The sequence below is a fragment of the Suillus discolor genome (assembly GCF_016758755.1).
Source record: "Suillus discolor strain FC423 chromosome Unknown F5147scaffold_29, whole genome shotgun sequence".
Classification (NCBI taxonomy): Eukaryota; Fungi; Basidiomycota; class Agaricomycetes; order Boletales; family Suillaceae; genus Suillus; species Suillus discolor.
In genome coordinates, this window is record NW_024541276.1 from 72265 (window position 1) to 99768 (window position 27504).

Below are 27504 nucleotides of genomic sequence, written 5' to 3' on the forward strand. Positions count from 1 at the left end.
AGCACTTTCGCACACCGGGTCTCCGACTCCTAAGGATGACCGTATTGATTAAAGCATTTATGCGTAAACAGTATATTGCTGACTAAGTGTATTGACATAGCAAGCCAAAGAACTCCCACGGGTTCAGTTCGTCACGGACGACGATGGCAACAACAGTGCTCCCCCCTCAAATTGCTTCAGATGGTCCTTCCGAGCGTAGAAAGAGGTACTTGGAGATCGTCTTTTGAAATATTCGACCGCTTATAATGTTTTCAGGTCTCGTTCTCGCTCACCTGGTGAACCAGATGGCATTCCACCGGCAACTCGCCGTCGTTCGCAGTCACCGTCTCGTGTTCATATTGACCTTCCTCGTGTAAACGATGTGGACCCCATTCGACGGGCCGAAAGAGAGAGGCAGCTTGCTGCAAATATAGCAGCTATGAACCTCGAAAAAGCGACAAATCCCAAAGTGCAAGACAGCGCACGGGACGAAGCAGAAAGGAAAGCAGAATTTGCAAAGCTCATAGGTTCACGCTCGGGTGGTGTATACATGCCCCCTGCACGTTTACGCGCCTTGCAAGCCGCTGCTGCCGATGACAAAACCAGTCCAGAATACCAGCGATTATCTTGGGATGCCCTCCGCAAATCCCTCACTGGTATTGTCAACCGAGTCAACATTGCGAATATAAAGCAAATTGTCCCTGAACTCTTCTCCGAAAATCTCATCCGCGGCCGAGGCCTTTTTTCTCGGAGCATCATGAAGGCGCAGTCATCAAGTTTGCCATTTACGCCTGTATTTGCTGCAGTGGTGGCTGTTATCAACACAAAACTCCCTCAAGTGGGAGAACTTGTTCTCACTCGTTTGATTAGTCAATTCAGACGATCGTTCAAGCGAAATGACAAAGTAAGCGAAATCGAAAGCTACAGTCGAATTTTGAGTTTGCTCACCTCATCTTCCAAGATTGTATGCCACTCAACGACGACCTTTATCGCTCATCTCGTTAATCAAGCCGTCGCCCATGAAATCATAGCTCTCCAAATCCTGGTTCTTCTTCTCGAGCGGCCCACCGATGATTCGATTGAAATCGCTGTCGGCTTCATGCGCGAAGTAGGCGCCTTCCTCGCCGAAAACTCACCAAAAGCCAATGCGACTGTTTTTGAGCGATTCCGTGCTGTCTTGAATGAAGGGTCGATCAGCCACAGGGTTCAATATATGATCGAAGTCCTAATGCAAACTCGCAAGGATAAGTACAAGGATAACCCAATCCTTCCTGAAGGTCTCGACTTGGTTGAAGAAGAAGAGCAGATCACACATCAAATCCAGCTCGAGGAAGAGCTCCAGGTTCAGGAAGGACTAAGTGCGTACTCGTGTTCTGACAAGCAGTTTTGCCTAAATTTTGCATATAGATATTTTCAAGTTTGATCCTAATTATTTGGAGAACGAGGAAAAGTACAAGTCTATCAGGGCTGAGATTTTAGGTGAAGGCTCAGAGGACGAAGAATCTGGCTCTGAAGAGTCGTCTAGCGAGGATGAAGACGAAGGTTTGTTTAGTTCTGCGTCATATCTTGAGTTGCGAGCTCATATCATGCAGTGGTTGCAGACAAAGAAGGCATCGAAGACCGTACGGAGACCAATCTCGTGAACCTACGTAGAACGATCTACTTGACGATCATGAATGCCCTCAATTACGAGGAAGCCGTACATAAGCTCCTCAAAGTACAGATAAAAGAAGGCGATGAGGTACGTGGTCGCATAGTTAACGGTTTGCAAATGCTTGACTGTCTTTTTAGATTGAGCTCATCAACATGGTGATCGAATGTTGCTCGCAAGAACGTTCTTACTCTAGCTTCTATGGTCTTGTTGGCGAGCGCTTCAGCAAACTCAACCGTGTCTGGACAGATGCTCTCGAGCAGGCCTTCGTCAATTACTACACAACAATCCATCGGTATGAGACTAATCGCCTGCGCAACATTTCTCGTTTCTTCGGGCACATGCTCGCGACCGATGCCGTCTCCTGGATTGTGCTCGAGTGTGTCAAGATCAACGAGGAGGACACGACGAGCTCAAGCCGTATTTTCATCAAGATTATGATGCAAGAGATGATGGAGAGTATGGGATTGAAAACGCTCGCGGAGAGGTTCAAGGATGAGCAGGTTAAACACGCGACGAAGGACATGTTCCCAATGGACAACCCGAAAAACACACGGTTCTCCATCAACTACTTCACGAGCATTGGACTCGGTGTTCTCACCGAACAAATGAGAGAGTACCTCAAGGTATGTCAAGTCTACATGCTCAAAGCATTGAAGTGACTTACTTTTTTCTGGTAGAATGCCCCACGCCTTATTATGGAACAACGACGTGCCATGCTGGAACAAGAATCCAGTTCATCCAGTAGTGACTCCGATTCATCTGATTCTGACTCTGATTCTGAATCCGACTCTGGCTCGGACACTTCCCCATCAGAATCAGAATCTTCTGTGGACTCCAGGCGACGTCAACGAACTCCTCCTCGCAGAGGGCGGGATGACTCGCGTTCTCTACCACGCCGTAGTGTGCCAGACGACTCTCGTCGTCCCCCTGCACGCCGTGCTGGGCGGGACGATTCGCGTAGCCCAACCCCACCCCCACGCCGTGTGGCCCGAGATGACTCACGCACTCCGCCCCCGCCCCCACGTCGTAGTGCTCGAGACGACTCTCGCTCGCCTCCTCTACGCCGAGGCGGGCGCTATTCCTCTCGTACGCCGTCCCCGTCGCCTCCCCCGCGACAAAGGGATGGACGAGGATATACCCGTCGCGACTCTCCTCGCCACAGGAGAGATGACCGGTCCCCTCCGCCTCGCAAGCGGGATATGGATGGACGGGATCGAGGTAGGCGGGATGGTGGATATGAACGGCGGCGCAAGGATGATTATCCTGAGAGAGAGCGGAATGAACGTTCTCCTGGAGGTGATAGGCGCAGGAGGATGTCTAATGAGAGGGAGAGAGACCATGGTGGCAGGAGATAATTCGCTGGCGGAGGTGGGTTGTGCTGTCCCTACGTGTTCTCATGTTGTCTGGTGTTTGCATGACAGTGAATGCAAATGTATATGCAGATATCATCTATTTCAATACTTCACGAGGTGTTTGAACATGATCTGTACTCCCATAGGATTCGTGACAGTGCTGCATCAATTTCACCTGGCCCGGGCAGTCAGCTCATATATTCAAATTCCTAAATCCCATCATCGCTGCCTCCTATAATATGCGTTATCATTGTTCCATAGCTGATGACAGACTTGAAATGAATCGGCAGTGAACGGACTGGCCAAGACCTCCAAGCCTACCCAAACATAAATTCTTTGGTGTGCCTTACCTTCCCCCACCTACCCACACTTGGATATCATGATCACCATAGGATCATCTTGATATATCATATACTTCCACTTACTATCCGTGGGTGTGGTCGTCGGCAAAGATGGATATCATAGATAACAACGAAGTCCTCATACTTGTGCGGGAGAACCAGGAGTCAAGGATCACGGTTGAACTTAGCGAGGCCGTTGTACGAAGTACTCGTCCTACAACTGAAACGTGCGTTCTTCGATATACGGGCTGAGTGTTCGCGAGAACATGGGAGGAATAACTCTATGAGCCATATGACAGGCCCTGGGGTCATGGCATTGCAAATTCATACAGCGTGATGATGTGAAGAAGCAGAGGCTCTTGCATCTATGCAATCTTATCGTGACGCAGGTCGAGAGATACTCGATCATGATAGCCTCGACGAGTGTTTATATCGGTATAACAGTTCTTGATCTCAAGATATTTTGCAAGGATTACCAGTAATTAAGCTAATTACAAAACAAACTATTGGAACTTCAGGTGTATTCTGGTAAGTATGTGGCGTGCAGTGTATCTTCGCACGTGAAGATATATGCAGATGAACAATTGATTAGCTCGAACATTATGCGGCAGAATACTCCAAGACGCATGTTTCGACAAGGTCCCACACTTTCTCTAGTTTCAGACCGGCGGCAGTGCTATTCCAAACCAATCAGGTGAAGCCAAGGCAGTAATCGAATATTACTCACGCAAGTGTGAGGGAACCTTGTAGTGTTCGCTCCATCGCGTTGTGTACGAACAACATAGTCATGTCTTGCTGGTATAAACGCATATTTCCAACGCCAAAGTTTGCAAGAAGAGGTTCAGGAGCCTAGGTGCGGAGATGAACAAAGATGGATGTAGGTCAGCGGACATGACATACCGAAACAACTCCGAGCTCTGAAGCTTCTATCACTGCTTGTTTGCGGCTGAGTTGGCGGAGCACATAGTCATCTGAAAATTGTCAGATTGCGGGACGATGGGTCACGTTATATTTGACATACGGATGAGGACGCGGCTGTTTGGACCGAGCGCCTTGCGAAGGTTTGAAAGAATGAGTGCAGTTTCACGGTCAGGCCAGTCGTGGATGATATTTCTAAGCTGCGATCATTGTCAACTTTGCAGGTTGTCACCTACAGAGTTTAGCACTTACATAGTAGATGTCCTTACCCTTCGCGGGAACTTGTTCAAAGAAGTCCAAGTTCTTGAACTCGACCCTGTTTTCTGTCAGGGCTTCAGGGCATTCTCTCGCCCAGATCTAGATTCCATCAATTTGGTGACAAGTATGTTGTCCTACCGACTTACGTCTCTCGCCTGAACTAATGCTTCCGGAAGATCGTGGATTATAATTTTAACGTTTTTATGTGTTTTAGCCAAAGGCAGAGAAAATGCTCCAATGCCTCCTCCAACGTCAACGACTGTTGAGAGCTTTTCGAATGGGAAATCTATTATCAGGTTAGCACAGAATTATCCCGTTTTTGTGTGCTCAAATACTTACGAGTCAGGACGGCGAGGGAGCCCATAATGTCATTCAGACCTCTCATCGACGTGTGATAGGACTACTAGAGACGTCAGAATGATCGTACGGAGGAACCAAAATCCCTACCTGGCGTTGGCCGTCCTACGAGTAAATTATATGAGTAAAGCTTCCTGACGAGCAATATTTTAAAAACATACATGCCGCGCCATCCGGTCGAAGAGCGTTCCTTCGGTTCCATTTTTGTTGATGGCGTACATTACAGGGGCAACCGTTGGTTCATACGAGTAGGCAATCTTTGGATCTTTGAGCGTCTCGTAGAAAACCGGTGCTCCCTTGGCAACTATGTCCACATGAAACAAGATCATGTATTTGACAGGGTTCTCGTCGAGTAGGATCAGAGACAGTCGGTTGTTGGCAAAAACGTTCATGTCAACTGGCGCAGTCTGAGAAGAAATCAAACCAGGCAACAAATAGCTCCTTACCTTCATTGTAGCAACCTCTCGTGGCCAGGAGGCGCATTATCCTGGCCAGTTTTTTTGGCTCGATGTTGATTTGTTTGGAGAGCTCGTTGACGTGAAGACCCTTGGGGTACTTCAACAGAATATCAGAAACATGTTCCCGAGCAACTACTCGCATGCAAGCATGATCATACACTTGGACAAGCTGCGTACAATCTGATGAGCAAAAGTAAAGTGTGTTATATCATTCAAGTATTCACGTTAACTGCAGTATGGGCAGGTGGAGCAAGTGTCGCGCATATTTGAGCACAAGCACCTTCAAGAGTACGAATGGCACTCTTCAAAGCTACCTGGTCGACTGCATTGTCCAACGGGTGGGGCTCTGTCTGGTCGATGGCGGGTACATCACCGTACTGTTCATACAACGCGATGGCATCTCGTGCGGATGTGTTGATTAGAGTCAGGAGTGCCTCAAGTTTTGCCTTGTTGGCCATCGTCGTAGTACTTGTAGAGGGCTCGCAGGAGAGTGAAAAAGGTGATGGAAAGGATTATGGCTACTAAGAGCCCGAAAGCTTATTATGCTCCCACTGTACCCTGGCCATCTAGTCGGATAAGTTCCATACACTCACTAGTGTTACTCGAAACTTTATTAAAGCTCAGGTAAGAATAATCTCCCTGAGAAACACGGTTAGAACAACCATGACGGACTTTCAAAAGCATGCCTGTCGTTCGGTCACCACGTCGCGCGACCGTGACCTCGTCGCCCCGCATGCCTCAACGGTCTGCAGAGGCTAGAGCGAGTCAGGACTCAGCAAGAGTGAAAAAAACACTATTCAGTACATAGAACGAGTCAGAACTAAGTTCTATAACATACGAGCTAGAAGAGAATAACGTACCTGGACGAGAGTGCTAAAGCAAAACATATGAGCAAACCACAAACTAACAGTACTACTAATACCAAACGGGGTTGTTACATAATCGTGTGGCTGAAGGTGCCACAATTTCATTCGTACAATAAGTATGTAAGGCGGTCCAGCCCGAGGCTCGCCAAGTTTTAGCCATATCGGTGGCGAGCCAGCCCTGGACCGACCAATCGACACAGCCAAGAGGTCATCAGTACTCGGAGGTAATAACACCCATATTGCACTTAGCGAGATCTAGAGCCCATCATGATGGTGAAGATTTGCTCCATCACGAGATCCATGCCATCGTCCTTTTTTGTTCAAGTCCTGTCAGTGTGACGCCGTCAGGGCCGTACATCCATTGTACTAGTGGAACTTCTACAGACTATCCGGGTATCTTTCATGCGGACATGACACCATTTCGGTCAACGTTTCCAGCCGTCCCCTAGACTTGACCAGGGTGTGCCACCTTTGGCGCAGGAGTCTGGTCGCGTATCCACTGTCCAGGTCGTCCCCCCGGGCAAGTTACATTATTCAATTCAAGCTATTTCTTCCGCGTCTTCTTCAGTGTTGGCTTGCTCGCTCTGGTTCACCCTTTGCATTGTATACAGTGCCCCATGACGCAACCGCACTCGCAGCGGTCACTAACCTTGGATGATACCCGCGGCAAACTCTCAACTTCTCAATATCCTCCTTTCTGAGAGCATGCGTTTGGAAATGGTCATCATGCTCATGCTACACCTGTGTGGCTGGGATATCAACTTCGACACACCTCGTTTGAGAGCCTTGGAATGTGACTTTCTTGTTCTCCGACTCAGCAAATTCTATGCACCAGATATTTCTCGCCTACGCCTCAACACTAACTGTCACTATTTGGCCTCCGCATTCAAACCTCACATCCCCTTTCACAAAGATCTACATCATCTCCGCCTCCGCGACGCTTCCGTGTGTGCTTTATGCTCCACTATAGCCAGTTTTTCCATATACTTGCCCGTTGTTCCTGGTGCTAAAATTTATTCAGCGACACTCAAGTCGATGACCCTCCCCCTCCTCGCATGAGTACATTACTTCCGACAAGAGTTTATCGACATGTTCATCTTCCGGAGATTGACTCTGATTGGAACACAAAAACAGCGACAAATTCATTGTCTTTTGTCAATATTGGCGGTAGCATCTTTCCAGGTGCCGGTAGTGGATTTTGAGACGGATGCACCATTCAGAAAAGTTCACATAAGCAGTACGAAGTCATTGCTCTCAGTTGTTGGAGAGGTTGCTTTTTGTGGGTTCTACATCGACTCATGCACTTGGTCATACAATTTGAATCTTGCCACTTGACTAGAAGCGTACTTCAGATCGAATATCGGAATTCGGGCTGAAGCTACGTTACTCGAAGATAAGTTTGCACATACGTAGTGCATGCCGATGAAATCTACCATGTCTTGAAGTTACGTTTTGCGTCGAGTTTGAGCAATTGTAACCAGTCACATTCTTGTTTACCTCTGCCTTTTCAATATCGCACTACTACCTTCTAACTAGTCAACAACCTGAGCCCAAACTCTTAGTATCTCATCCTGGCACGGTAGTACCCGTCGACGGCATAGCTGTCATCCAATACTTGATTCACGCAGTGAGGTAGTCAAACTCATCAATAATGGCTATCAACGTATCATGCTGAAGAACCTCCCTCGAAACGGAAGACTTCCTCGACGTCCTATTCACCAAATTATTCAAAGAAGCGAAAATCTCCAGTCTACAAAGCAAACTTACCGTCCACCAAGGGATATCCTTTCCACTCCCAGAAGCACCGTCATTAAAGCTCTCCTGCATACTATCTGTGAGGTTCCACCACCTCTGCGTCTCCTCGTCGTCCCCGATGGCTTTCATATCTTTCTCAAAGTCACTACCCGTGTACTTGAAGTTTGCGATGAGCAAATTCAGCTGCGGGTAATGGTTGATCGAGTAGTCCACGATGTGGTGCCGTCTAATGGCGTTGAGGACGCTGGGCCAGACGTTCCTGTGGACCTCTTTGTACTCGTCCACGCATTCTGGTTTGAGCTATGATGAACGGTCAGGGGTCTGAGCATTTATTACCCAAGGCGAGAACCCGCAGTACGCACCTTGATTATCTGGCAAATACGCTTGGTATGCGGAGCAGACATGGAAGGTAACAAGGCGTTGAGACCTTTGATGCTACCAATCAGACTAATGAGGCCGACCAAACATCGTGACCACGGGGTCGGCCCGGTGGTAGCTAAAGCATGTCGAGGCGAGATGAGCGACAAGACTGGCAATTATATGTATGGACCGGCAGTAACAAATGTTAGATGGCGTGGACAGAAGTTGCACTTTAACTGTAGCCTTTGTTGTAGCAATGTGGCGGGTGTGTGTGCCATTTTTTCTTTCAAGACTTGTCGTGGTGAAGTCATGACAATCGCTAGTCCTTTGCAAGTTCTTCAACAAAAGGGCAAAAAGGTTTGCGAGCAGCACGACCCACAGCGCGTCTGATGACATGCCCTGATCTCCTACGACTAACTCGGCAGATCCTGCAGGTTGCGGAATTGCTTCCCTGGCCAATCAAGGACCGATTATTCCAAGTCCGATTACACCTTTCGGTGCAAGGAACATGTGGACACCAAGTTTTCTGGAGGGGACAGTCTTGAACCAGCGCACTCATGGGTTGGATCGCTGTAAAGAACTATCTCGCATTCCCGGTTTAGGGCCATTACAGCCGCTTCGCCATTGTACCATGCTTAGTTACCTTTCAGTTGAAAGTAATGACAGTTGGTTTTTGCTGTTTTTTTAAAACAAATATTAATGTTGTCCAGGACCACAATTGCAACCACCTTTGCGTGAGCCATGGTATATATAAACAATAGGCATTTCCTCTGCATCCTCATCACCTTTCGTCTCTTGCTTGTTATCACATTATGCAGTCAACTCGGATTGAAAGCTTTTCTTCCAGTCTGAATGAGTCCGCGCATCTCGTCGTGCGTGACATTCAGTCCACCACGATCGCACCCTCTCAGAGCTTTGCTCATCATTTACCAAGTGATGATGAACTGTACGCCAGCAATCTCGACGCTTTGGGTTTTCACAAACAGGTACGAGAATCGTTCTTTTGACCTAGTATGCAAGCCGAACACACGAACATGCAGGTCCCTGGCTTCCAGTTCGCTCACCCTGATTCCGCGCAATATGATTTGGAAGAGGATGCCAACAACATTAATGCCAATATGCACTATGTGCCTCAAAATCTGCTATATGCACCACGGCCAATCCCCGCTCACGTCAATACGGATACCATACTTGCACGCGATGATGCCACTCGAATCCCTCAAGTCCGACCGACTTTCGTCCATACCCAAACTTCAACCGGATCAAACGGGCCAGCACTGCGAGCCACTCTCCCTGCGCCATTTACCTACTGCATACCGAGAGAATTTCTCGAGGCAGAAAGTATCATACCGATGATGATCTACGAAAAGCTAGACGAGCACCATGACATGCCACTGCGTCTGCCGCCTTTCTTCAACGTGCCCGATGCTCGACAATACGCGCAATTAATCAGCAACTTCTGTCAGCACAAGGACGCTGTCACCCGCCGATACTACTCCAAAGCCCCTCGAGACCCATGTTTTCACAATGGCCTGCGACGCCCAAGGATCTATCCCATCAAGCTCTTGAACCAGCTTCCCAACCACCTTGAAAGATACAAGGACGCGTTCCCGGAGCCACTTCCTATGGTCATAATCCGAAACAGCGAGGTCATATGTATGAACCCACCACGTTGGGATAATATGTATGGCGTAATCATCCATGTCCTCCATACGGAACATCCATCAAACTCCGAGAATTTAGAAAACCCTGAAGACACTCTATGGTCCATGGCTCTTAAGCGCGGCGTTTCAGCCTCATACAAGCCACTTTCAGGAGGCCAACCGAGTGTGGTCACATCTCCTGTTCAATTCGGTAATATGATATATTCTGCCGAAGAATTGACATATTTTAATCTCGCTGTCAACGTATTCATGGAAGTTCCGACGTTCCCAGGGTCCGGGCTGAAGGAACCTGCAGCAGCGTATAAAGGTGCATTTATACTTAACGTCATTGATTACCCTATGGACCCAGCATATTGGACCGAACTTTCTGAGGACCGGAAGATGGACGTATACTGGGGCGCACCTCAGCTGTTCGGTGGCCTTCCTACTTTGTGTCCAAACTTTCCGGCTGTCAATCTGCACTTCCAGAATTGGGATACAAATCTGCTTGGCGTCCTGGACGATCTCAAGTTTGGAACGGTCGACGACAGTATTGATGTGGCCAGTGCGAGGAATGGGAACTAAGTTCGACTAGCCGAGTGATTCTCTGTGATACCTGTTAACGGCATTTCACGGTCGTCACAAATCTAATCGCGTTAACGTTGCTCGTGGTCGTGGTTTGACTATCATTATTGCGCATATTTATTTGCTGTTCCAAATACTGTTATCCGGGACTCTATGGTATAAATACAATCGAGATTGTTGATGATTATTTCCTTGAACGTTTTCTTGCTGTACTTGTATGCTGTCGATGGCTGGTGCTTAGGAGAGTTTGCTCATAAGCAAACCGATGAAATTCCTGATCATGAGTGTCCAAAGTCCAGAGTGGCTTGTGCACATGGGATTGCTCCGAAATCCGACTGCCAGCTAATATTACTGCCGGCAAAGGCGTGTCAGAACCTCTGAGCCGAAGAAGCATGTCTCAGGACTTCTGCTTCTCTTCTACAACCTTGACCTCAACCATTCCTTGGCCCCGTCATGTCTCTCCAGCCATTCATAACTTTGTATCGGTATGCTCTTGAACCCATAGCACCTTTCAGCTGGTTTGGTATCAACGTCTGCTCCATCGAATTGGTAGCCGCCTTGCGGCTTTGCACCATCCTGAGACAGACCAAGGAAGATCTATATGCCAAGCATCAGCACCGCTCTGGAGATAAACCCGCACCTGTGGAGGAGAGATCCTTCCTAAGAGACGCATGTACCTCACTCACGATCAAATTTGGAGGAGAGGCCATCATAGGTACTTTGCTAACTCGAACTTATTATGCATCTGACCGCTCTCCACTTTCAGGCTCTCTGCTCGCTGTTCCCCCATCTTTCGTGCTCTCAGGTGTTTCCCCCGGTGTGTACATTGCCGCACAGGCGATCGTAGAATATATCCCTGTTATACCGTCCATGTCACTCAGCACTGAGCTTCCGTTGTCTATCGTCGACGGATTCACGCGCGCCCTGCTTCTATGCAGCCTTACACCCAAACCTGTTATCACCCACGCATCCCCTATTATCGCATCTTCTCCGTGGACTCTTTTGCTATCCTCTCTCGTACGTCGTCCCTTCCCGATCCTGTCTTGATCTCTCTCTAACTGCTTTTGCCCATAACAGGTCATCGCCAATGGAGGCTTTTTCGTAACCAGCATGTTCTCTTTCCTCGAGCCTACCCCGCTCAAACTTACGACTCCCGCTGCGATCAAGCCCTACGGCTGGACAGCCACGGACCTGTGGTGTGCGCCGTTCATCACGGGGCTCTATGCCCTCCTCACGCATGCTCAGCCATTCTGGGCCGAGCTCCACAGCGTTATCTCGACCGTCCTCGGAAACACTGGCGATAAAGTCGGTCCTATGGACCCAGAGGCTGCCCGTGCGCTGTGCGCGCTAATTCTTGCGGGAATGTTCTCCACCCGGACTGCGAAGAACTATGGGCTTGTTTGGAAGAAGAGTGAGTTGTTTTATTCTGGATTGGTGATCGGCGCTGATGGCTTTTTAACTCATGTGCAGGTGTTGCTGAGAAGATCAAGATACAGTGAATACCCGAAGTGATGTAGGTTTATAAACGCTGAAGATGTAAATGTGCGAAATTTATTTATGAATGAAATTTATCTACTCTACCAATGCCACTGTACCTGGATGGAGAGCTATACTTGTGACCTCCTGCAAGTGAGCCTAAATATGTTCGACAACTATGCCGGACACTCGACTTGGGTTTTGTGGAGATGAGTACAGCTGCAAGGCGAGGGATCTACACATCATGATACAATTCTTTATATGACATTAGTTCTCCAGGCTTGTTCTAATCTGTAATCTCGGAGTCTGCAAATCGTGAGCATGTTTCGTGATGCTTATGTGCTGCCTAACTTGCATTAGCCCACAGGAATCATAAGATATGGTCCGCTTATCAGAAAATACGCGAGCCCTGATATACAATTGAGTAGGCCTTAGATCATTGTATCACAACCTGCCGGCAGGCATCGACAATTCTCTTCGTCACCACAGAATGCTCGCAGGCTCAAACCCCAGGTCTCTCAGCCTGATCTCTCTCTCTCATCAATCAATCACTTGAACCTGCAGTGACCCTGCGCAGCGACAAAGTTGAGAAGTTGATGCTTATTCTCGTCAATCCAATATGTACTTGGTCGACATCATCAATAATAATTTGTGCTATACATGCCATATGTATCCTGGAACGTGGTCAACAGTGTTTTGGGCTACGAAATCAAGAATTCTCTCCCCGGCGTAGATTGCTGATGATTCAGGTAAGAGCTCCACTCATTGCGCATCCCGCAGCTCCCTGGCGTCATGCTTATGAATCCACATTAACAGTCAGCGGACCAGGTATTTGATAACATGATATGTCAGCCAAACGACTTCCCCGGACTTTGGAAACATATATAAGTAAGATACAACTCACTCGTGATACCAAGGACACTTTCATTCCGCATTTCATCCAGCACAAACGGACTAACCATGGCCTCTGACACTATCGGCATTTTCAACTACATGTTGGCTCCGTCTGACGGCTCTCGGCCTTACAATACCATTAACTCAGATGGCGCCACCGGAAAGCGAGCCCGCAACTGGGCCGAGGACACGCATGATATACGAATTGAGGATGTGCGCGGGAAGGAGGAGCTTTATAAGCTCGACATTGCTGGGTTTCAGTATGGGCGAGAAGCGGCGAAACATGCCAGCTTCTTGAATGATGATGAGGTCGAGCGCGAATACTACCCTGAGAGCATCGACCTTATCAAGAGGGTTACGGGAGCAACCAGGATTGTCATCTTCGATCATAGTACGTTGACCACTACCAATTTGAAATGACGTCTTCATTTCCAATTCGTGTCACAGCTATTCGTCGCCGTCGCCCAGGCGAGGTAGATGATGGCCCACAGAAACGTCAACCAGTTCCGCTGGTTCATGTGGACCAAACGACTGCATCGTCCATTGCTCGTGTTCATAGGCATCTCCCGCCAACAGAAGCTCCTTCCCTCCTTCGAAGACGCTTCCAAATCGTTAACCTTTGGCGTCCTATATCACATGCGGCTGTAGATTGGCCGCTTGCACTATGTGACTTCCGGAGTATTGATTACGAGAAAGACTTGGTACCTGTCACTCTTGTATACCCTGACCACGAGGGTGAAACATTTGGAGTCAAATACAGCCCAAAGCACCAGTGGAAATACATGAAGGCGATGACCCCAGAAGAGTTTGTTCTTATCAAATGGTGAGTGACGTCACTCGGGGAAGATTGTTGTCGTGCTGAAAGGGTTTCAGCTTTGACTCGGTACAAGATGGCAGTGTCGCGAGGCTCACGCCTCATACTGGCTTCCAAGACCCGAACACTCCAGAGGGAGCGCCGCTTCGGGAATCCATCGAGCTGAGGGCTCTGGTATTCTATGATTAGAAGGCGTTTTTTTGACTGGCGTTCAGAATCAACAAGTCATACCCCGTTTTGTTGCCGTGTTTACAAACTACAAGAGTTCTGAACCCTTCGGACGGTAACCTTATGCCTCCATTCATAATAATTGACGTCTGTATACTATGTTTGCCTTTGTCTCTTCCTCCTTTCGTCGTCCGCGTGATTTCGACTGGTTCCATCCTCTATGGCAGTTGCCAGTAGCAATGCATCAATGACCCGCGCGTTGATAAAATAGAAACCGTCCTCAGGCGGTGCATACTATTTCCCACCAAAAATGAAGACAGAGACGGGCAGATCGGCGACAGTGTCTTCTGATTCCACAAACCCATCCATTTTCCAGAATCTCTTTTTAGATTCGAGCACAGAAGGTGTAGCATTTTGAACGCCGACGACATGAAAAGAACACGCAGGGAGAATGCGGAGATCAAAATGAAAGGGAGCGTCAGTGGAGCTTGTTGACACACCAATTTCGAAATCGCCGGTATGCAAGCATTCCGATCGCCTTCGGACGTTTCCTATCATCAATTACAGTAATAGATGCTTGTATAGTACGGAGGCCATGATGGTAGTCGAAAAGAAGAGAACCTAGGAGAGAAATGGGCGGCTGGGATTGAAAAAGTGACAATAGGAGACAAGGCCTGTTGTCTCCCGCGTACAATCGACTTCTGGATGGCGTCTAACTATGAATCTGGCAGTACAATACTCACCATGACATCAAGTGCACGATGCATTGAACATAATGCGCTTTGGATCGGATTCGCTCTATCCTTACGGTACCATATCTTTGTTCATCATTTTGGTAAAATCATTCAAGGGTACGAGGCGATGAATAAGGTGAGATATATTCAACCCATTTTGTCACGGTTTCTTGTCTGAGTTCTCTGGTGCAGAATGGCTCTTGTCCTATAAAAATGATCGGAGAGCTGTTATACCTCGGGCTCGGCCAGCGAGAGCGAAGAGAGTGGACTACTCGTTTCAATCACATCACGCTTTGACTTGTGTTACATCAATGACTACGTGATAAATTGCCGACGCCGCCAACGACTGGAACTGTTCTAGCCTGGTCTTCAAGTAGCCTCTTTCGAATGATCTTCAATGTCACGCACACCTATTTCAATGTCGGCTGAAGACACCGATTTTCTTCTACTTTTACTGATGTAAAACGTATACAAGTCGAATGACATGAGGCCTGAGCCCGAGGTCTTCTATCAACGCTACAGTAATCGATTCGGGAGTCCAGTCGAGGTGTCAGGAAAATTTGTATAAAAGTGAGCACATCCATCAACTCCGCGACGAACTGTATATCGTGCGATCAAGCACTGTGCCAACGCGAAAGAAATAAGACACTATTGTGACATGCTCAGTCTGCCAAGCTCATCTGGACTGTTTCGTGCAGAGCGTGGTACCGGACTCCTATTGGTACAAGGCGCAAAGGCGAGCCGTGGGGTTGAATTTCGGATGCAGAGCGAACGACTCATACTCACAACAGGCGTACAGGTAAGGCCACCGCAGCATGAGAGGTTTTGCGGGCTGCTCTCGCCACAAGACTGGGCTACGGCCGCACAGGACTGTGCGGTGACAGACATAAATCTTGTCAAAGCTGCAACGACTGCGACTACTCGGAGGAATGAGAAATGCATGGTTCGTGCTAGGTTATGTGGGATGTGTCAAGACAAACAGTGGCTCTGATTTGCTAATGACCTTGCTCTTATATCCTATCGGAAAAAACGTTTTTGGAAAGTAAGCTTGGCACTTGTATCAGAATGGGTGCGCTTTCCAGCGGACTTCAGGGTGAGAGTATAGGCAGAACCGAAGGTTGGCGGATAAACAATCCAGAGCATGTGGACCCGGTAGACCAATGCATACCTCAGTGGACATGATGGAGGTAGGACTGCCAAGGAAAAACATCGAGTATTGAATATCAAGATGTCCGAGACAGAAACCGGTGACGACCGTGACGACACCGGATGTGGTGTCGAAGGTGTCAAGTCATCTGCAGAACTGTGAAATGAACGCTTAATAGATCTGTGCCGGTAGGGCGCACATATGCATCATGTTGAGCAGCATCATGATATTATCGAAGAACTGCGGAGGATGAGGAGGAAAAGACTCAGGAGGTACGAGGTGTGCTGCTGCCTGCTGGTTCGGAGGGCGTGCTGATGAAGATCCATTTAGTGCGAAAGGATTTGCAAACCTACCAGGTGCTGCAGACCGTGCTTGGACTGTCTTTCGTGCGCGTTTTGAGGTCCCTGACATACCCCCAGTACCTTTATCACTAGCAAGACTCCTCTTCGATGCATACTTGTTTGCATTTCCCTGTGTCCCTACGACAGCTGCCTGACTTGTTGCAGTCTACAACATCCTGGCCTATCGGAACCTTCCGAGGAGCCATATCTTTATGGAAAGCGGGAGTGATCAGCTTTGGCGAGAGTGATCAGCTTTGGCGAGAGTGATCAGCTGGACTAAAAAGACATTTGTTTGGCTCTTCTCCTGCCAGACCCCCAATCACCCACTGAACGCGATGAAGGATTTACCGACTACACTCATAAATGTGGCTGTGCGTACAGAATGAGGTTAAGACATTGTATTGACGTGGTGCCTAAGATCTCTTGCCTTGCAAATTTGACATGAGAAATCATCACTCGCACATAGACTTGCATCAAATGGTTATATCAAAGGCCCTTGCTTGCTTCGACGAGCCTCTAGTAGCACTAATATTTGAATCTGACAGTTCAGAAATTTAAATCCAAACCCCCCAAAAAATCCACCATCATCATGTATGCTGCAGAGTTCACCACAAATGCTGACCAGCACTATTGCGAGTATGCCAACTGTTTTAGCGGTCATCCTGGCACTGTACCTGCTATCACCTATATTGAGCACAAAGATCCGAGCAAGCCCGGTAAATGGCTTTGTGAAAAATGCAGCTGATACCAGCGCTCCAAGTTCACTACCAAGAAAATAAGTGATGCAGGTAAAATAATTGCTTGGTGTGCAGACTTTGTCACATTACAGTCTGACGATAATTTTCTTTAGTAATTCCAAATACCTCGAAGCATGGTTTCAGCCAGTCCGAATATGATGGCGCTGCAGTTCACAAGCAGACTGCAGAGGTGCAGTGTGGAAGTGAGTCGCCCAGTACAGTTGCATTTTATATTGAATACAAACCTTCATTTATTTTTGTAGAATCCCAACTTCCTGTTTGTGCAGTGGGGCTTAGTGTATCATGTGGGATGCCTCCACCTGCATTCATCCCAGGTCCCGTTCACCTGAGGCGCGCCTCAGCAAATCATCAATTTGTTCCTTTACCCAACTGGCCTGCAGCTCCTGGCCCCTCAGACATCTGCCGTGCAAATCCATTAGGGCCCAACATATCTATTTATGGTCGGGACGCTCAGTTTATTGTGTACTCAGACCTTCTTCGAACTCTGCCACTCAAGCCTGGTTATCAAGATGCGCATAAAATTTATGAAGAGATGTGAGACTGGCTTGCTCGACAGGCCTATGCTTCGAGTGTTCCCGAAGTGGTATGCGTCAAGGCATACCTTGCAGTGATGATTCCACGGGCTAAAAAACCAACTCTAATATCTGTAAGTGTTGCTCTCTACAATTCCGAATTCAACTTCACCGACTTCACTGAATCTTCTATAGGATATAGTCGAGTCGATCAGCAACATCCCTTACCACATTGGTGCCAATGACCTTAAAACTTTGGTGTACCTCACCCTACTTCCCATGTTCATCAAGTGGTCCATGGGTCTTACTTTTACGTTTGAAGAGGCACATTTGCGTCTTGTTAGTAGTTTTGAGGAGATTCTTCCCCATCCGTCTGGAGAAGACATCAATGCCATAGCATCCCACTTCCTCAAGACCAGGAACACGAAGCAGCAGTTCAATGCTGGCAAGGGGATCGAACTTCACCTCATTATTCCACATATGAAGTTCCTTGCCGCTGAGCAAAGGCGAAATGGTGAGGAAGTACTAGCTGAGTCCAAGTCTTGTGATGTTCGTTTTCAACATGGACTATTGGTACCTTGCATGACTGACAGAATACATAAACCAGGATACACCTCACGCAACAGTGGCAAGTTCATCTGACATCCAACATCTTTCAAGTCCTGCATTAGTACTATCTGCGGTGTCCCCATCAAAAAATTTGCAAAATGGCGCCCAATGTTTGCCTCACCCTGTCAAGCGCAAATTATCATCGGTCAGTCATTCTTTCGAACTCTAGTACCAGCCTTATGCTCATAGTCCCTGCGAAGCACAGACCACATGATTTCGGGCTTGATGTTCTGGTGCTTTCGCATCCAGCAGTGCTGAAGTGTTCCATTGAGTGCTGGATCTAGGCGGTGTCAAATCATTGTTTGTGCGTTGGCAACAGCAAAATTTTCGGAGCCTGGATCGCTCTGAGTGATCAAAGGTACAGCTGAGATCACAAAAAAATGACATGATCAATGTCCGATCAATGTGAGGGGCTTGGTGACATACCTCCGAGTTTTCGGCAACAGTCAAGGTAGTATCTAGCAATAAGGCGTGGATTCTTGTTGGTCCACCAAACTTTCAGCCAATTAATCCAGCCAGTGAATGGATCGAGGCTGATATGCAGCCATAACCCAAAGCGCAGCCATTTGTCGTGCTGGTCTTGGGGCCAGACATCATTAACCTCTGCACACCAAAAACGCCTCCATTTGAGACGTCCACGACGCCTAGCTTCTACAGCAGTTGGCTCTGTGATCTTGAGAAGCTTGGCGATCAGTTCGCTGTTCAAACATTGATTTATAGTGAACAGTACTAGCAAGTAGACAGCAACTCACCGGGGTACGTGAAAGCTGAACTGCTGGCGCAGGTCTTGTCTGATGGCCTCGGCACCTCGGTGGGGAAATCGTTGTCGAATCTCCCGGACATGCTGTTCGATGGACTCGAGAGTATGTTGTTGTTGCCTGGTCCATTTCCAGCCCCAGCTATTTTGCATCCGACAAAAGCTGACAATGCTAGCATGATAAATTAGTTGAAGTAGTTGCACTGGACATATGTAAGACACGAACCTGAGTCCATATTCCTCCTGGTCATAATGGTCTTTGAGGTGGTGCATGATGTCAACATCACTCATGTTGAGCTTGAAATAAAACTGAGCCGGATCTTGTATTTCCCTGGCAGGAGCTACTATGCTCGCTCAAAAATAAGTGAAACTGGCAGTGATTCAGGCTTAACACTCACGACATGGCTTATGCTGGTTGGTGCGCCGAGAATGATCAGTCATAATGTTGGGAGCACAATCCTGCACTCGTCAACTTGAATGTTCGAGTTGTTTTGAATTCCGTCACAGATTGTGCTGTCATTGCATTAAGGTACGATCAGCACCTGAGTTACTATCTGTAACCATTGGAGGACTCACAATTTGACAAGCAATACATCTTGAATATATCACTAGAAACATTAATATTAAGTCTCTCTCAAGCAGTGGTTGGGGGTCTGACAGGTAAAAGCCAAACAAACACACTTAGCGAAGCTGATACGAAGCTGATCACTCCCGCTTTCCATATATCTTGACCAGAATCGCGACTGACGATTGCAAAACATGTCAAAATAGCTTTGGATAGATCACGTAGGTCTGGTACACATGTACAGGCCTGTCGGATGGCTGTAAATGTCGCAGGAAGAAGCAGAATGTGTATCAGGACTCAGGCCTGAGGACTCGGAGGATCTATTGTATATAGGCTACATGCGACGAATAATTGACAGGTTGAAAATTAGCAAGAATCTCCAATTCTCACTGGTGAACTGGATCGTCCACATACGTTAAGGAATCATTCTGACGACAATTCAATGATCTGAAAATCATTGACTTATCGTCGCAAGCACCCGATCAAGTGCAAGTGCTTTGATGGGCGGTCCGGTCAGCAGGAACACAGCTTGGACTTGAACTATGCAAGGGACTGTGAAATGAACCCAAGGTCAAGATATGCCAGAAAAGTTGAAAAACGGACACACCACTGCTCCTGCTGTTCTGAAAACCACTGGTATGTTACCATTTGACTTACATTATTTAGTAAAGGTTGGACCCTGCAAACTATCCTATGGACCCAGAGGCCGTCCACACGGTGCGCTGTGCGCGCTAATTCTCGCAGGAATGTTCTCCACCCAGACTGCGAAGAACTATGGGCTTGTTTGGAAGAAGAGTGAGTTATCTTATTCTGGATCGGTTATCAGCGCTGATGGCTTTTTAACCCATGTGCAGGTATTGCTGAGAAGATCAAGATACAGTGAACACCGTGCCGAAGTGCCAATATAGGTTTATAAACTAGACTCGTAACCAGTCTGACTATGCGTCAATTTGAGATGGTGAGAATTTATTGACGTAGTCAGACTGGTCAAACTCGGAGTGATTTGGCAGGCGAAGCGAGGAGTTTGAAATTTGGCAGATGCTGGTATGCCGCTTTGGGTAACACTCTTTCGTTTGTGCTGTGAAAAGTACAGTATCCTCTCAAATACAACAGTACATCGCGCCGGAGCACTAATCATTGATTACGACAATCAAAATGATTCCATTTCATGCATTATACCCACCCGTGATGATGTATCAGCAGCCTGAAATTCTCGCTGTCCTCAAAATACTTCGTGGATTGTGGATGAGTCAGTCATAGACCTCATGTTGTATTCAATCTAGGAACAACCCTCCATGGCAACTTGGAGAGAAGGTTTCTTTCGAAACAAGGCACTTGTGCAATTTCTGAATGTGTTGGACATGGACGAATGAGCGAGTAAGCAACTTCATATCAGTTTACGACCCCAAAAGTAGTGATATGAGGCATCTGAGCTGGAACAATTTTGGACGTTGTGAATTCTCAATTGTATCTCGAGCGGCGAGCCATAAAGGTCATACAGAACTCATGCATCATGCATCATGGTTGAAATTTTGAAACTTAACATGCTTACAGTCTGAGCGAGAGCAGATGCATAACTTGTGCTATACTAGATGGTCCCACAAGTCCATGTGTCCCAAGAGTCCACACATTGACTCTAGCACACGCAATTCTGCACAGAATCCTTATCCATGGTAGATCTGGATTCGCCCAAACATAATACACACTGCCATATATATTTTTTGAAGAAAATCGAAGTAGATCTTGTTCCATGGGCAACTTATCAGTGCAAGAGGCATAGAAGGCTCACTCTAAAGGTCAGATCTCCACATATAATTCTGGAATATTGTGAGATGGTTATATACATGATTAGAGAATACTAAAACAAATTTATTCGGGGCACATGCTTGTCAGGATCATCTGCGATAAAGAAATAAGCCCCAGACGTGACAATCTGCCCAAAGCGTTACATAGAGACTGTGTAATCAAAACTAGTGCTGCCGTGGTCCGGTTTGGTCCAGTTCAGAGGGTCTTCGACAAGAACTGAGAACCGGACCATTGAGAACCGTTCTCAATGGTCCGGTTCGGTTTTTTTGCGGTCCGAACTCGAACCGAACCATAAGTTTTTGGTGCACAAAAAAAACATTGATAACTCCGCAATGCCGAAATGCTTTACACATGTTGGATTCTGACTAAGTATGAGGCACGAGCACGTGGTAAGAATGAGGTCTATGCCCATTTTGAGAAGGCAATTAATGTTTCTCTCTTCCTTCCCTCCACTGTTCAAATCTTAGTTCTTGCTCTCTCGGAATACTCTCTCTCATATTCTCAGATCTGGCTGTTTAAAATTTCAACAACTCGCATAAAGCTCTTCCGCTAAAAAATTTCTCAAATGAATAAGTTACATTCTGATCCAAGTTTGCTCGTTTGCCCAGATTTCACGAGCGAGCGCTACCGCACCTCACGCGCTCCTTTCGTCTCTGCCACCGTCACTGAGGACCAAGCAGCAGAATCCCTCCGACTCGTTTGGATCGCCACCAACGACGACCTCTGCACTCAGTGGCGTCAACAAGAAGCTGAAGAGGCTTGCCTTCATGCCGAGCAAGCCCGTTTAACCAAAGAAGAAGCAACTCGCCTCCGGCAAATCCGTCAGCTGGAAGAGGAAACTGCGCGGGTGGACGAGAGGAAGAAGAACCGTTTCAAACACACCGACATACTCATGCGCCCTCGTCCAGACACCAACGAAGAAGAAGCCTTTGTATCTGACTTCACCTTACGGAAGATCGACAAAGGCAGTTTTGTAGAGCTGTACTACTGGACTAATGCTGGTTTAGAAGAGGCGCTCTTCTCTTACAGCACCAGAGATGATGAGGGCTTGATCCCTTCGGAACAAGATGGAACCACGGTTTGGATCAGCGCAGCAGCCTCCAAACCCTCTAAAAATGTCATTCCTGACCGGTTTCTCACCACAGTCGACTTCGCCCAAGCAATCCCTCGCATCATAGCAGCTCTTGAAGAATGTGATTGGCCCAAACAACGTATTTTGATGCTTGCTCGTTTCTGGGGTGCAATTATGACCCATCGCTACTGGAATTCCAGTGACCAAGTAGCTCAGCGGGCTCTCATGATTTACCAAGAAGAGCAACAAAGAGCCTGGCATCATGCTGTCGCTCTTGGCACTGGTGCCTGGGATCTCTCCATTCTCAGCGACATTGTTTTAGGTTGCCTTTTCAACCGTGTCCTGCAAGAATCTCGTCACCATGACCACAATACCCAGGTCAGTTTCACCTTTTTCTACACTTAGAAACAACCAAACTAATTTCATTTACAATTTCCTCGCCTATCCATTGCGTTCACTACCTTGCATTGCCTTCTTGCCTTCTCCTTGCGTTTTGTGTTTGCTGTGTCCTGTATGTAATCTATAAATCACAATACATCGCCTTGTGCCTTTCTTTTCCCGCGTTCACCTGTGAATTGATGTTGCGTTCATCACTCTGCGTTTACACTGCGTGCCTTTCTAATCTTGGCACCTCTGCCATCTTCGCGCTCGCGCTCCTCCTTTCACATACTCAGGTGTCTGGCAGTTCTCACTCACAAAGCAACCATGGGCAACCTTACCCCAACACCCACTTGAAGCACCCTCATCCAAAGCCGCATAAGAACAGTCCTGTGGCAACCGCTACCCACCAGTCTGGTGCCAAGCAGGTTTTTCAAGATGGCGCACACAGACCTTGTCCCTCTGCCGTGTGCGCCGTGTGCCTCGGAAGACACAACCACAAGTTCATCGAATGCTCCGCAGAATGGCTGTGGGACGGCACCATGCTCACCGTTGCTACTTGGACAAACAAACAACTCCTCCTACGCAGCTCCGAGAAACCCTTATGCGTCGATTGGCAAAGAGCCCGCTGCATCAGCCAGTCCCACGACGATCACCATGTCTGCTCCGGTTGTCTGTCAACCTCTCACGGCGCTCAGAACTGCTCTCGAGCTCAGAAAATCTCACCCGGTCTCGCCTTATGATCCTGACGTTTGGGAATCCCAGCTTCAGGCGAACAATCTCACCTCTCGCTATCCAACCCTACCTGACAGCTTACGACGGGGTTTCGACCTCGGCATCCCTCGTATCACCTCACAGCAAACACCTCCAAATTGTCCTTCCCTCCTCACCTTCCATGCTGCCTTCGACAAACTACTCTCTCGCGAACTTAGCACTGGCCGTTATCTCGGACCTTTCACTGACGATGAGCTTTTCCACTTCCTTGGACCCTTCCAATCCTCACCCATCTCCATCATCCCAAAATCAGGCAAACCGGGAAAGTTCAGGATCATCCAAAACTTTTCCTTCCCATTGGTACCATCGCCAGAGTTCCCAAACAAGTCCATCAATGCCGGCGTTACCCCAGATAACTTCCCTTGCACCTGGGGAACATTTGAAACCATATGCACTATCATCTGCTCTCTGCCTCCCGGCTCCCAAGCGGCCACTCGGGATGTGGCCGAAGCGTACCGCACAATTCCCTTGCATCACTCTCAATGGGCAGCGGCTGTTGTCCTTCTTCCAGGAGGTAAATTCTGCGCAGACACTTGCATCTCGTTTGGTATGGGTCCATCTGCTGGCGTGTATGGTCATGTGGCTGACACGGGCGTTGATATCCTCCGTGCCGCAGGACTCGGACCCATTGGAAAATGGGTTGATGATCACCTTTTTTTCCGAATTCGACGTGAGTTTCTTGCCTCCTACAATGCAGAACGTGCCTCGACACATTCTCTCTTGGCCCGCTCAGGCCAACAGAAGTCTGGGGGTCGGCTATGGTACAAAGGTGCTCATTTCGACGAGAACCCGTCTGATGTCTATGCCGAGGACTGCCGGTTTCCTTTACAAGACCTGTCCTCTCAATCGTTACGTTCCGCCTTCGATGTTCAATTCACCTTTACCTTCGCAGACATTGATTGCGTGTCCAATCCCCTGGGCATCCCATGGGAACCATCAAAGGACACAGCCTTCGCCTATGAGACACTTTACTGGGGTTTGTGGTGGAACATTGCGCAATGCACAGTCCAATTGTCATCGGCAAAGAAGGCGAAATATCTGGGCTGCATTGCAGACTGGAAATCACGGAGCGCACACACACTGCTGGACACCCAAGAACTGTATGGCAAACTACTTCACTCCTGCCTGGTCATCCCAGCAGGCCGCGCTTACCTCACCTCTATGGAAGCCATGGTCAGCGTCTGCAGTGACCATCCTTTCGTCCCACATCACCCTGTTCGACATATCAATGAGGACCTTAACTGGTGGTCTTCGCGGCTCCTTAGACCCTTCCTTGGCCGGGCCATCACCAAACCTCCCTCCCCCACCAACATCCAAGCCTTTTCAGACGCGATGTAGAGACTCATGCCTCTCATTGTGCAATATGGCAGTTTTCACTGGGGAGTACATGGCACGAACTTGTAGCATCACTCTGTGTGCTACCCGCAGCTATCTCTATATGAGGCGCAGCTTTCCCGCGCAACGCGCGTACCTTTCCCGCGCTTCACGATGTATATGCGCGCGCGCTTTCCCGCGCTGTAGCGCCCTATAGCGCCAGCCATCCGGAAGCATCCATCCACTGTCCACCAAGTTCCCTAGTGCGTATATTTCCATTTCTCACATTTGCATATCGTTCCATCTTTATTTTTATCATGGACCCTTACTTACATATATCCTTACATACCTTACTCGGTAGCACTTCGGCTCCGCATGACAGCGCTTAGGCGCCATACTTAAGCGCCAGCAGTACATACTTATTTACGAACTTACTCTCCCACCAGAACGACAGAGGACTTACTGGTTACTACCCACTATTCACCTAGCAGAACATAGTAGAAATCTATTTGTTTACACCTCGCATCTCTCTTCTCTTGTCTTACATCATATCATCACTTAAGCAAACTCACTCTTACTCTCTCTCGTATCTGTATACATGCGCACGCTTTCCCGCGCTTCGCGCCATACACGCGCGCATTCCTGCGCCTTGCGCGCACCTGCGCTTTCTCGCGCTTTGCATTGGCCAACCAGTAGCGCCTTCAGTGCCTACTACTAGATCCTTGCTGCACTCGCTTCCCCTTTAGGGTCGAACGCACTTGTCGTCTCAAGTATAGCAGACTAGGCAATGCACGACCTTACGACAATTATAGATACAGTCAGGAGCATTGTTCGTGCCTCGCTGTATCGTTGAACCTTCAGCGAGCACCTCCGTCGGAATCGCAATTGTTGTCAATGGGCATTGGAGGGCATGGACTCTTTGCCCAGGCTGGCAAACCCTCAACGGACAGCAAGACATTGGTTGGGCTGAGTGCGTCGGCTTCGAACTCCTTGTTCGCACCATCCTCGATGCCAGCCCCATTGGCTCGGGACTACATTTCCTCATCTTCTGCGACAACCAGGGCGTTGTCAATGGTTGGAAGAATGGGAGAAGCCGGAACAGAGAAACAAACCTTGTTTTTCGACAAATCCATGACCTACTTGAATCGCGCAATGATGGGACCTCCTTCTACCTGCAGTACATTCCCAGCGGAGACAACCCCGCAGATGGGCCCTCCAGGGGAATTTTCCCGCCCAACCATCTACTCCTACCCCCAGTATCACTGCCTAGAGAGTTACACCTCCTCGTCTGCGATGCTGACCTCTCCTCAAGCGCCAGGCAGCACGTGGGCGACCATCAGTGCTCAGATGATCACGAGGTCACCATCGACAACGAGGACAGATACTGGGAGGAACAACTGTGGCAGCTCCGCACCACATGGGCTGACTGATGGCTCTCGTTTCATATCATCAACCCCAATCGCTGTTACTCACCATAATGTCCCAGCACGTCCGTACGACTCACGTCTCACACCCAATCCCTCCCCTCTGCGTCCCCATTGTCTAGCGCGTGACCGTCTTCGTTTATGGTGCCCACAAGTTCCTCGTTCGCGCCTAGACCACACAGGTTCCTTGGTCAACATCTCAGACAACGACATAGACTGCATCATCACCGTTCTTGCTCACTCCCACGCACCAAACACGAAGGAAACTTATGGCTCAGGGCTGCTGGTGTTCCATGTATTCTGCGATGCTTGGAACATCCCAGAAGAGCAACGTTGTCCCGCTTCACCCGTACTCATCCTAGCCTTCATTGCAGGATGTTCGGGACTGTATTCAGGAAAAAGCCTCGAAAATTACTTCTACGCAATCAGGGCCTGGCATCTGCTGCACGGCCAACCTTGGCTCGCTAACCATGATCAATGCGCTCTTGCCCTTGCAGGAGGGAAGCGACTAGCACCACCTACCTCCAAGCGGCCGAAACGGGCTCCATTTACAGTGGACTTGCTGATAGCAATTCGCTCTACGCTCGACCTCACATCTCCACTACATGCTGCTGTCTATGCTTGCTTGACTACATCTTTCTGTTACAAGTAACATCGGTCACGTGGCCCCCCTATCATTTTCCCTTCATCCTCGCCCTCACCATCTACCGGCTCGTCCTCCTTTACCGACTTTCCGTTGACCGGATCCTCGGGACCATTCCTGTCCCTTGCATCGCCCGCCTCTATGCACGTGCACGCACGTTCCTCCTCTGATTTGACCACCAATGTGGTCCCGCACCTCTGACTCGGTCTGACTCATGCCACCAATGTGGCTTTCCTCTTTCTGTTCCTTCTGACTGCAGATCCCCGCACGTTGTATTCGTACCGTTGGTCCGCCCCGACGTTTCTCGGTCTCATTCCACATTCGACCATCCATCACTAATCCGGCTCTGTTGCCAACGCACCTATACCATTCTCGTTTCCCCTTTACCCTTACCTACTGTGCGGTAGCCTTGCCCTTAACCCTCTCCACTTAGTATAAGTAGTCGGTCACCCTGTACTAGATTCTCTAACTTGAATCTACTCAATCTTCCCTGGAACATACTTCTCTCTGAACGCCCCTTTGGCTTCAGTCTCTAGTATCTTTTCTTAGTTGCTCATCGCAACTAAGTCTACCTCGATCGACCTCATCGTTCGGACAAGACTGTCCTTACCTTGAGCGACTTCTAAGACATCCGTCTCAGAAGTCACGTGACACGCGCGTACTGTGATCACTGCCGACTCGTCATCGCCAGTCTCACTTGCTATACCGGATCCTTCCGGTTACGTCACGAACGTTAGCGGACGATGCCCCTCTTAGGGCTCCGCCTAACAGATCTATTTGAGTGTGTAACAC

The 27504-nt window shown here is 48.4% G+C and overlaps 12 protein-coding genes across 12 annotated transcripts; 9 read left to right on the forward strand and 3 right to left on the reverse strand.

The window, feature by feature from the left end:
- Nucleotides 1-126: 126 nt before the first annotated feature.
- F5147DRAFT_177275 (uncharacterized protein) lies at nt 127-3443 on the forward strand. Its single transcript, XM_041428403.1, has 7 exons — nt 127-205; nt 256-883; nt 941-1337; nt 1387-1521; nt 1572-1720; nt 1771-2256; nt 2311-3443. The coding sequence occupies exons 1-7, from the start codon at nt 144-146 to the stop codon at nt 2986-2988; spliced, it is 2535 nt and encodes an 844-aa protein (XP_041292503.1). The 5' UTR covers nt 127-143; the 3' UTR covers nt 2989-3443.
- Nucleotides 3444-3926: 483 nt separating this feature from the next.
- On the reverse strand, nt 3927-5869 carry F5147DRAFT_837129 (O-methyltransferase-domain-containing protein; the record flags this gene model as incomplete). The annotated part of the gene is made up of 11 exons (XM_041444044.1): nt 5542-5869; nt 5306-5486; nt 5021-5256; nt 4950-4964; nt 4842-4902; nt 4649-4788; nt 4497-4601; nt 4348-4444; nt 4227-4297; nt 4054-4175; nt 3927-4002 (listed from the first exon to the last, which is right to left on the reverse strand). Exons 1-11 carry the CDS (start codon nt 5773-5775, stop codon nt 3927-3929), a joined length of 1338 nt encoding a protein of 445 aa, XP_041292504.1. The 5' UTR covers nt 5776-5869.
- Nucleotides 5870-7713: 1844 nt separating this feature from the next.
- On the reverse strand, nt 7714-8706 carry F5147DRAFT_695658 (rhamnose mutarotase). The gene is made up of 3 exons (XM_041437397.1): nt 8301-8706; nt 7951-8238; nt 7714-7894 (listed from the first exon to the last, which is right to left on the reverse strand). Exons 1-3 carry the CDS (start codon nt 8340-8342, stop codon nt 7850-7852), a joined length of 375 nt encoding a protein of 124 aa, XP_041292505.1. The 5' UTR covers nt 8343-8706; the 3' UTR covers nt 7714-7849.
- Nucleotides 8707-9037: 331 nt separating this feature from the next.
- On the forward strand, nt 9038-10696 carry F5147DRAFT_837131 (uncharacterized protein). Its single transcript, XM_041444045.1, has 2 exons — nt 9038-9284; nt 9339-10696. Exons 1-2 carry the CDS (start codon nt 9111-9113, stop codon nt 10524-10526), a joined length of 1362 nt encoding a protein of 453 aa, XP_041292506.1. The 5' UTR covers nt 9038-9110; the 3' UTR covers nt 10527-10696.
- A 39-nt stretch (nt 10697-10735) lies between these two features.
- On the forward strand, nt 10736-12132 carry F5147DRAFT_695664 (uncharacterized protein). The gene is made up of 4 exons (XM_041437398.1): nt 10736-11241; nt 11293-11543; nt 11604-11937; nt 11997-12132. Exons 1-4 carry the CDS (start codon nt 10980-10982, stop codon nt 12023-12025), a joined length of 876 nt encoding a protein of 291 aa, XP_041292507.1. The 5' UTR covers nt 10736-10979; the 3' UTR covers nt 12026-12132.
- Nucleotides 12133-12901: 769 nt separating this feature from the next.
- F5147DRAFT_695668 (uncharacterized protein) lies at nt 12902-13934 on the forward strand. The gene is made up of 3 exons (XM_041437399.1): nt 12902-13287; nt 13344-13719; nt 13770-13934. The coding sequence occupies exons 1-3, from the start codon at nt 12963-12965 to the stop codon at nt 13897-13899; spliced, it is 831 nt and encodes a 276-aa protein (XP_041292508.1). The 5' UTR covers nt 12902-12962; the 3' UTR covers nt 13900-13934.
- Nucleotides 13935-16689: 2755 nt separating this feature from the next.
- F5147DRAFT_773895 (uncharacterized protein) lies at nt 16690-18193 on the forward strand (the record flags this gene model as incomplete). The annotated part of the gene is made up of 7 exons (XM_041441536.1): nt 16690-16816; nt 16951-17040; nt 17101-17358; nt 17398-17504; nt 17566-17919; nt 17978-18124; nt 18185-18193. 7 exons carry the CDS (start codon nt 16690-16692, stop codon nt 18191-18193), a joined length of 1092 nt encoding a protein of 363 aa, XP_041292509.1.
- Nucleotides 18194-18269: 76 nt separating this feature from the next.
- On the reverse strand, nt 18270-19027 carry F5147DRAFT_773896 (uncharacterized protein; the record flags this gene model as incomplete). The annotated part of the gene is made up of 4 exons (XM_041441537.1): nt 18270-18343; nt 18406-18677; nt 18732-18908; nt 18963-19027. The coding sequence occupies 4 exons, from the start codon at nt 19025-19027 to the stop codon at nt 18270-18272; spliced, it is 588 nt and encodes a 195-aa protein (XP_041292510.1).
- An 852-nt stretch (nt 19028-19879) lies between these two features.
- On the forward strand, nt 19880-20200 carry F5147DRAFT_800259 (uncharacterized protein; the record flags this gene model as incomplete). The annotated part of the gene is made up of 3 exons (XM_041443258.1): nt 19880-19937; nt 19968-20096; nt 20156-20200. The coding sequence occupies 3 exons, from the start codon at nt 19880-19882 to the stop codon at nt 20182-20184; spliced, it is 216 nt and encodes a 71-aa protein (XP_041292511.1). The 3' UTR covers nt 20185-20200.
- Nucleotides 20201-21672: 1472 nt separating this feature from the next.
- Nucleotides 21673-22584, forward strand: F5147DRAFT_577361 (uncharacterized protein; the record flags this gene model as incomplete). The annotated part of the gene is made up of 1 exon (XM_041431394.1): nt 21673-22584. One exon carries the CDS (start codon nt 21673-21675, stop codon nt 22582-22584), a length of 912 nt encoding a protein of 303 aa, XP_041292512.1.
- A 440-nt stretch (nt 22585-23024) lies between these two features.
- Nucleotides 23025-23276, forward strand: F5147DRAFT_531331 (uncharacterized protein; the record flags this gene model as incomplete). Its single annotated transcript, XM_041430086.1, has 1 exon — nt 23025-23276. A coding segment is annotated over one exon (252 nt), but the record flags the coding sequence as incomplete, so codon positions are not given.
- Nucleotides 23277-25539: 2263 nt separating this feature from the next.
- On the forward strand, nt 25540-26721 carry F5147DRAFT_773900 (uncharacterized protein; the record flags this gene model as incomplete). The annotated part of the gene is made up of 1 exon (XM_041441538.1): nt 25540-26721. The coding sequence occupies one exon, from the start codon at nt 25540-25542 to the stop codon at nt 26719-26721; it is 1182 nt and encodes a 393-aa protein (XP_041292514.1).
- Between the last annotated feature and the right edge of the window lie 783 nt (nt 26722-27504).

Bases quoted from the DNA above. Each gene is read 5' to 3' on its own strand.
- F5147DRAFT_177275 (XM_041428403.1), top strand. From the start codon at position 144: ATGGCAACAACAGTGCTCCCCCCTCAAATTGCTTCAGATGGTCCTTCC. The intron at 206-255 runs GTACTTGGAGAT...TAATGTTTTCAG, and splicing joins CCTTCCGAGCGTAGAAAGAG to GTCTCGTTCTCGCTCACCTG. The intron at 1,522-1,571 runs GTTTGTTTAGTT...CATATCATGCAG, and splicing joins TAGCGAGGATGAAGACGAAG to TGGTTGCAGACAAAGAAGGC.
- F5147DRAFT_695664 (XM_041437398.1), top strand. From the start codon at position 10,980: ATGTCTCTCCAGCCATTCATAACTTTGTATCGGTATGCTCTTGAACCC. The intron at 11,242-11,292 runs GTACTTTGCTAA...CTCCACTTTCAG, and splicing joins TGGAGGAGAGGCCATCATAG to GCTCTCTGCTCGCTGTTCCC. The intron at 11,938-11,996 runs GTGAGTTGTTTT...ACTCATGTGCAG, and splicing joins TGGGCTTGTTTGGAAGAAGA to GTGTTGCTGAGAAGATCAAG.
- F5147DRAFT_695658 (XM_041437397.1), bottom strand. From the start codon at position 8,342: ATGTCTGCTCCGCATACCAAGCGTATTTGCCAGATAATCAAG. The intron at 8,239-8,300 runs GTGCGTACTGCG...CGTTCATCATAG, and splicing joins GTATTTGCCAGATAATCAAG to CTCAAACCAGAATGCGTGGA. The intron at 7,895-7,950 runs GTAAGTTTGCTT...TTTGGTGAATAG, and splicing joins AGGATATCCCTTGGTGGACG to GACGTCGAGGAAGTCTTCCG.
- F5147DRAFT_695668 (XM_041437399.1), top strand. From the start codon at position 12,963: ATGGCCTCTGACACTATCGGCATTTTCAACTACATGTTGGCTCCGTCT. The intron at 13,288-13,343 runs GTACGTTGACCA...TTCGTGTCACAG, and splicing joins GATTGTCATCTTCGATCATA to CTATTCGTCGCCGTCGCCCA. The intron at 13,720-13,769 runs GTGAGTGACGTC...AAAGGGTTTCAG, and splicing joins GAGTTTGTTCTTATCAAATG to CTTTGACTCGGTACAAGATG.
- F5147DRAFT_837131 (XM_041444045.1), top strand. From the start codon at position 9,111: ATGCAGTCAACTCGGATTGAAAGCTTTTCTTCCAGTCTGAATGAGTCC. The intron at 9,285-9,338 runs GTACGAGAATCG...ACGAACATGCAG, and splicing joins CTTTGGGTTTTCACAAACAG to GTCCCTGGCTTCCAGTTCGC.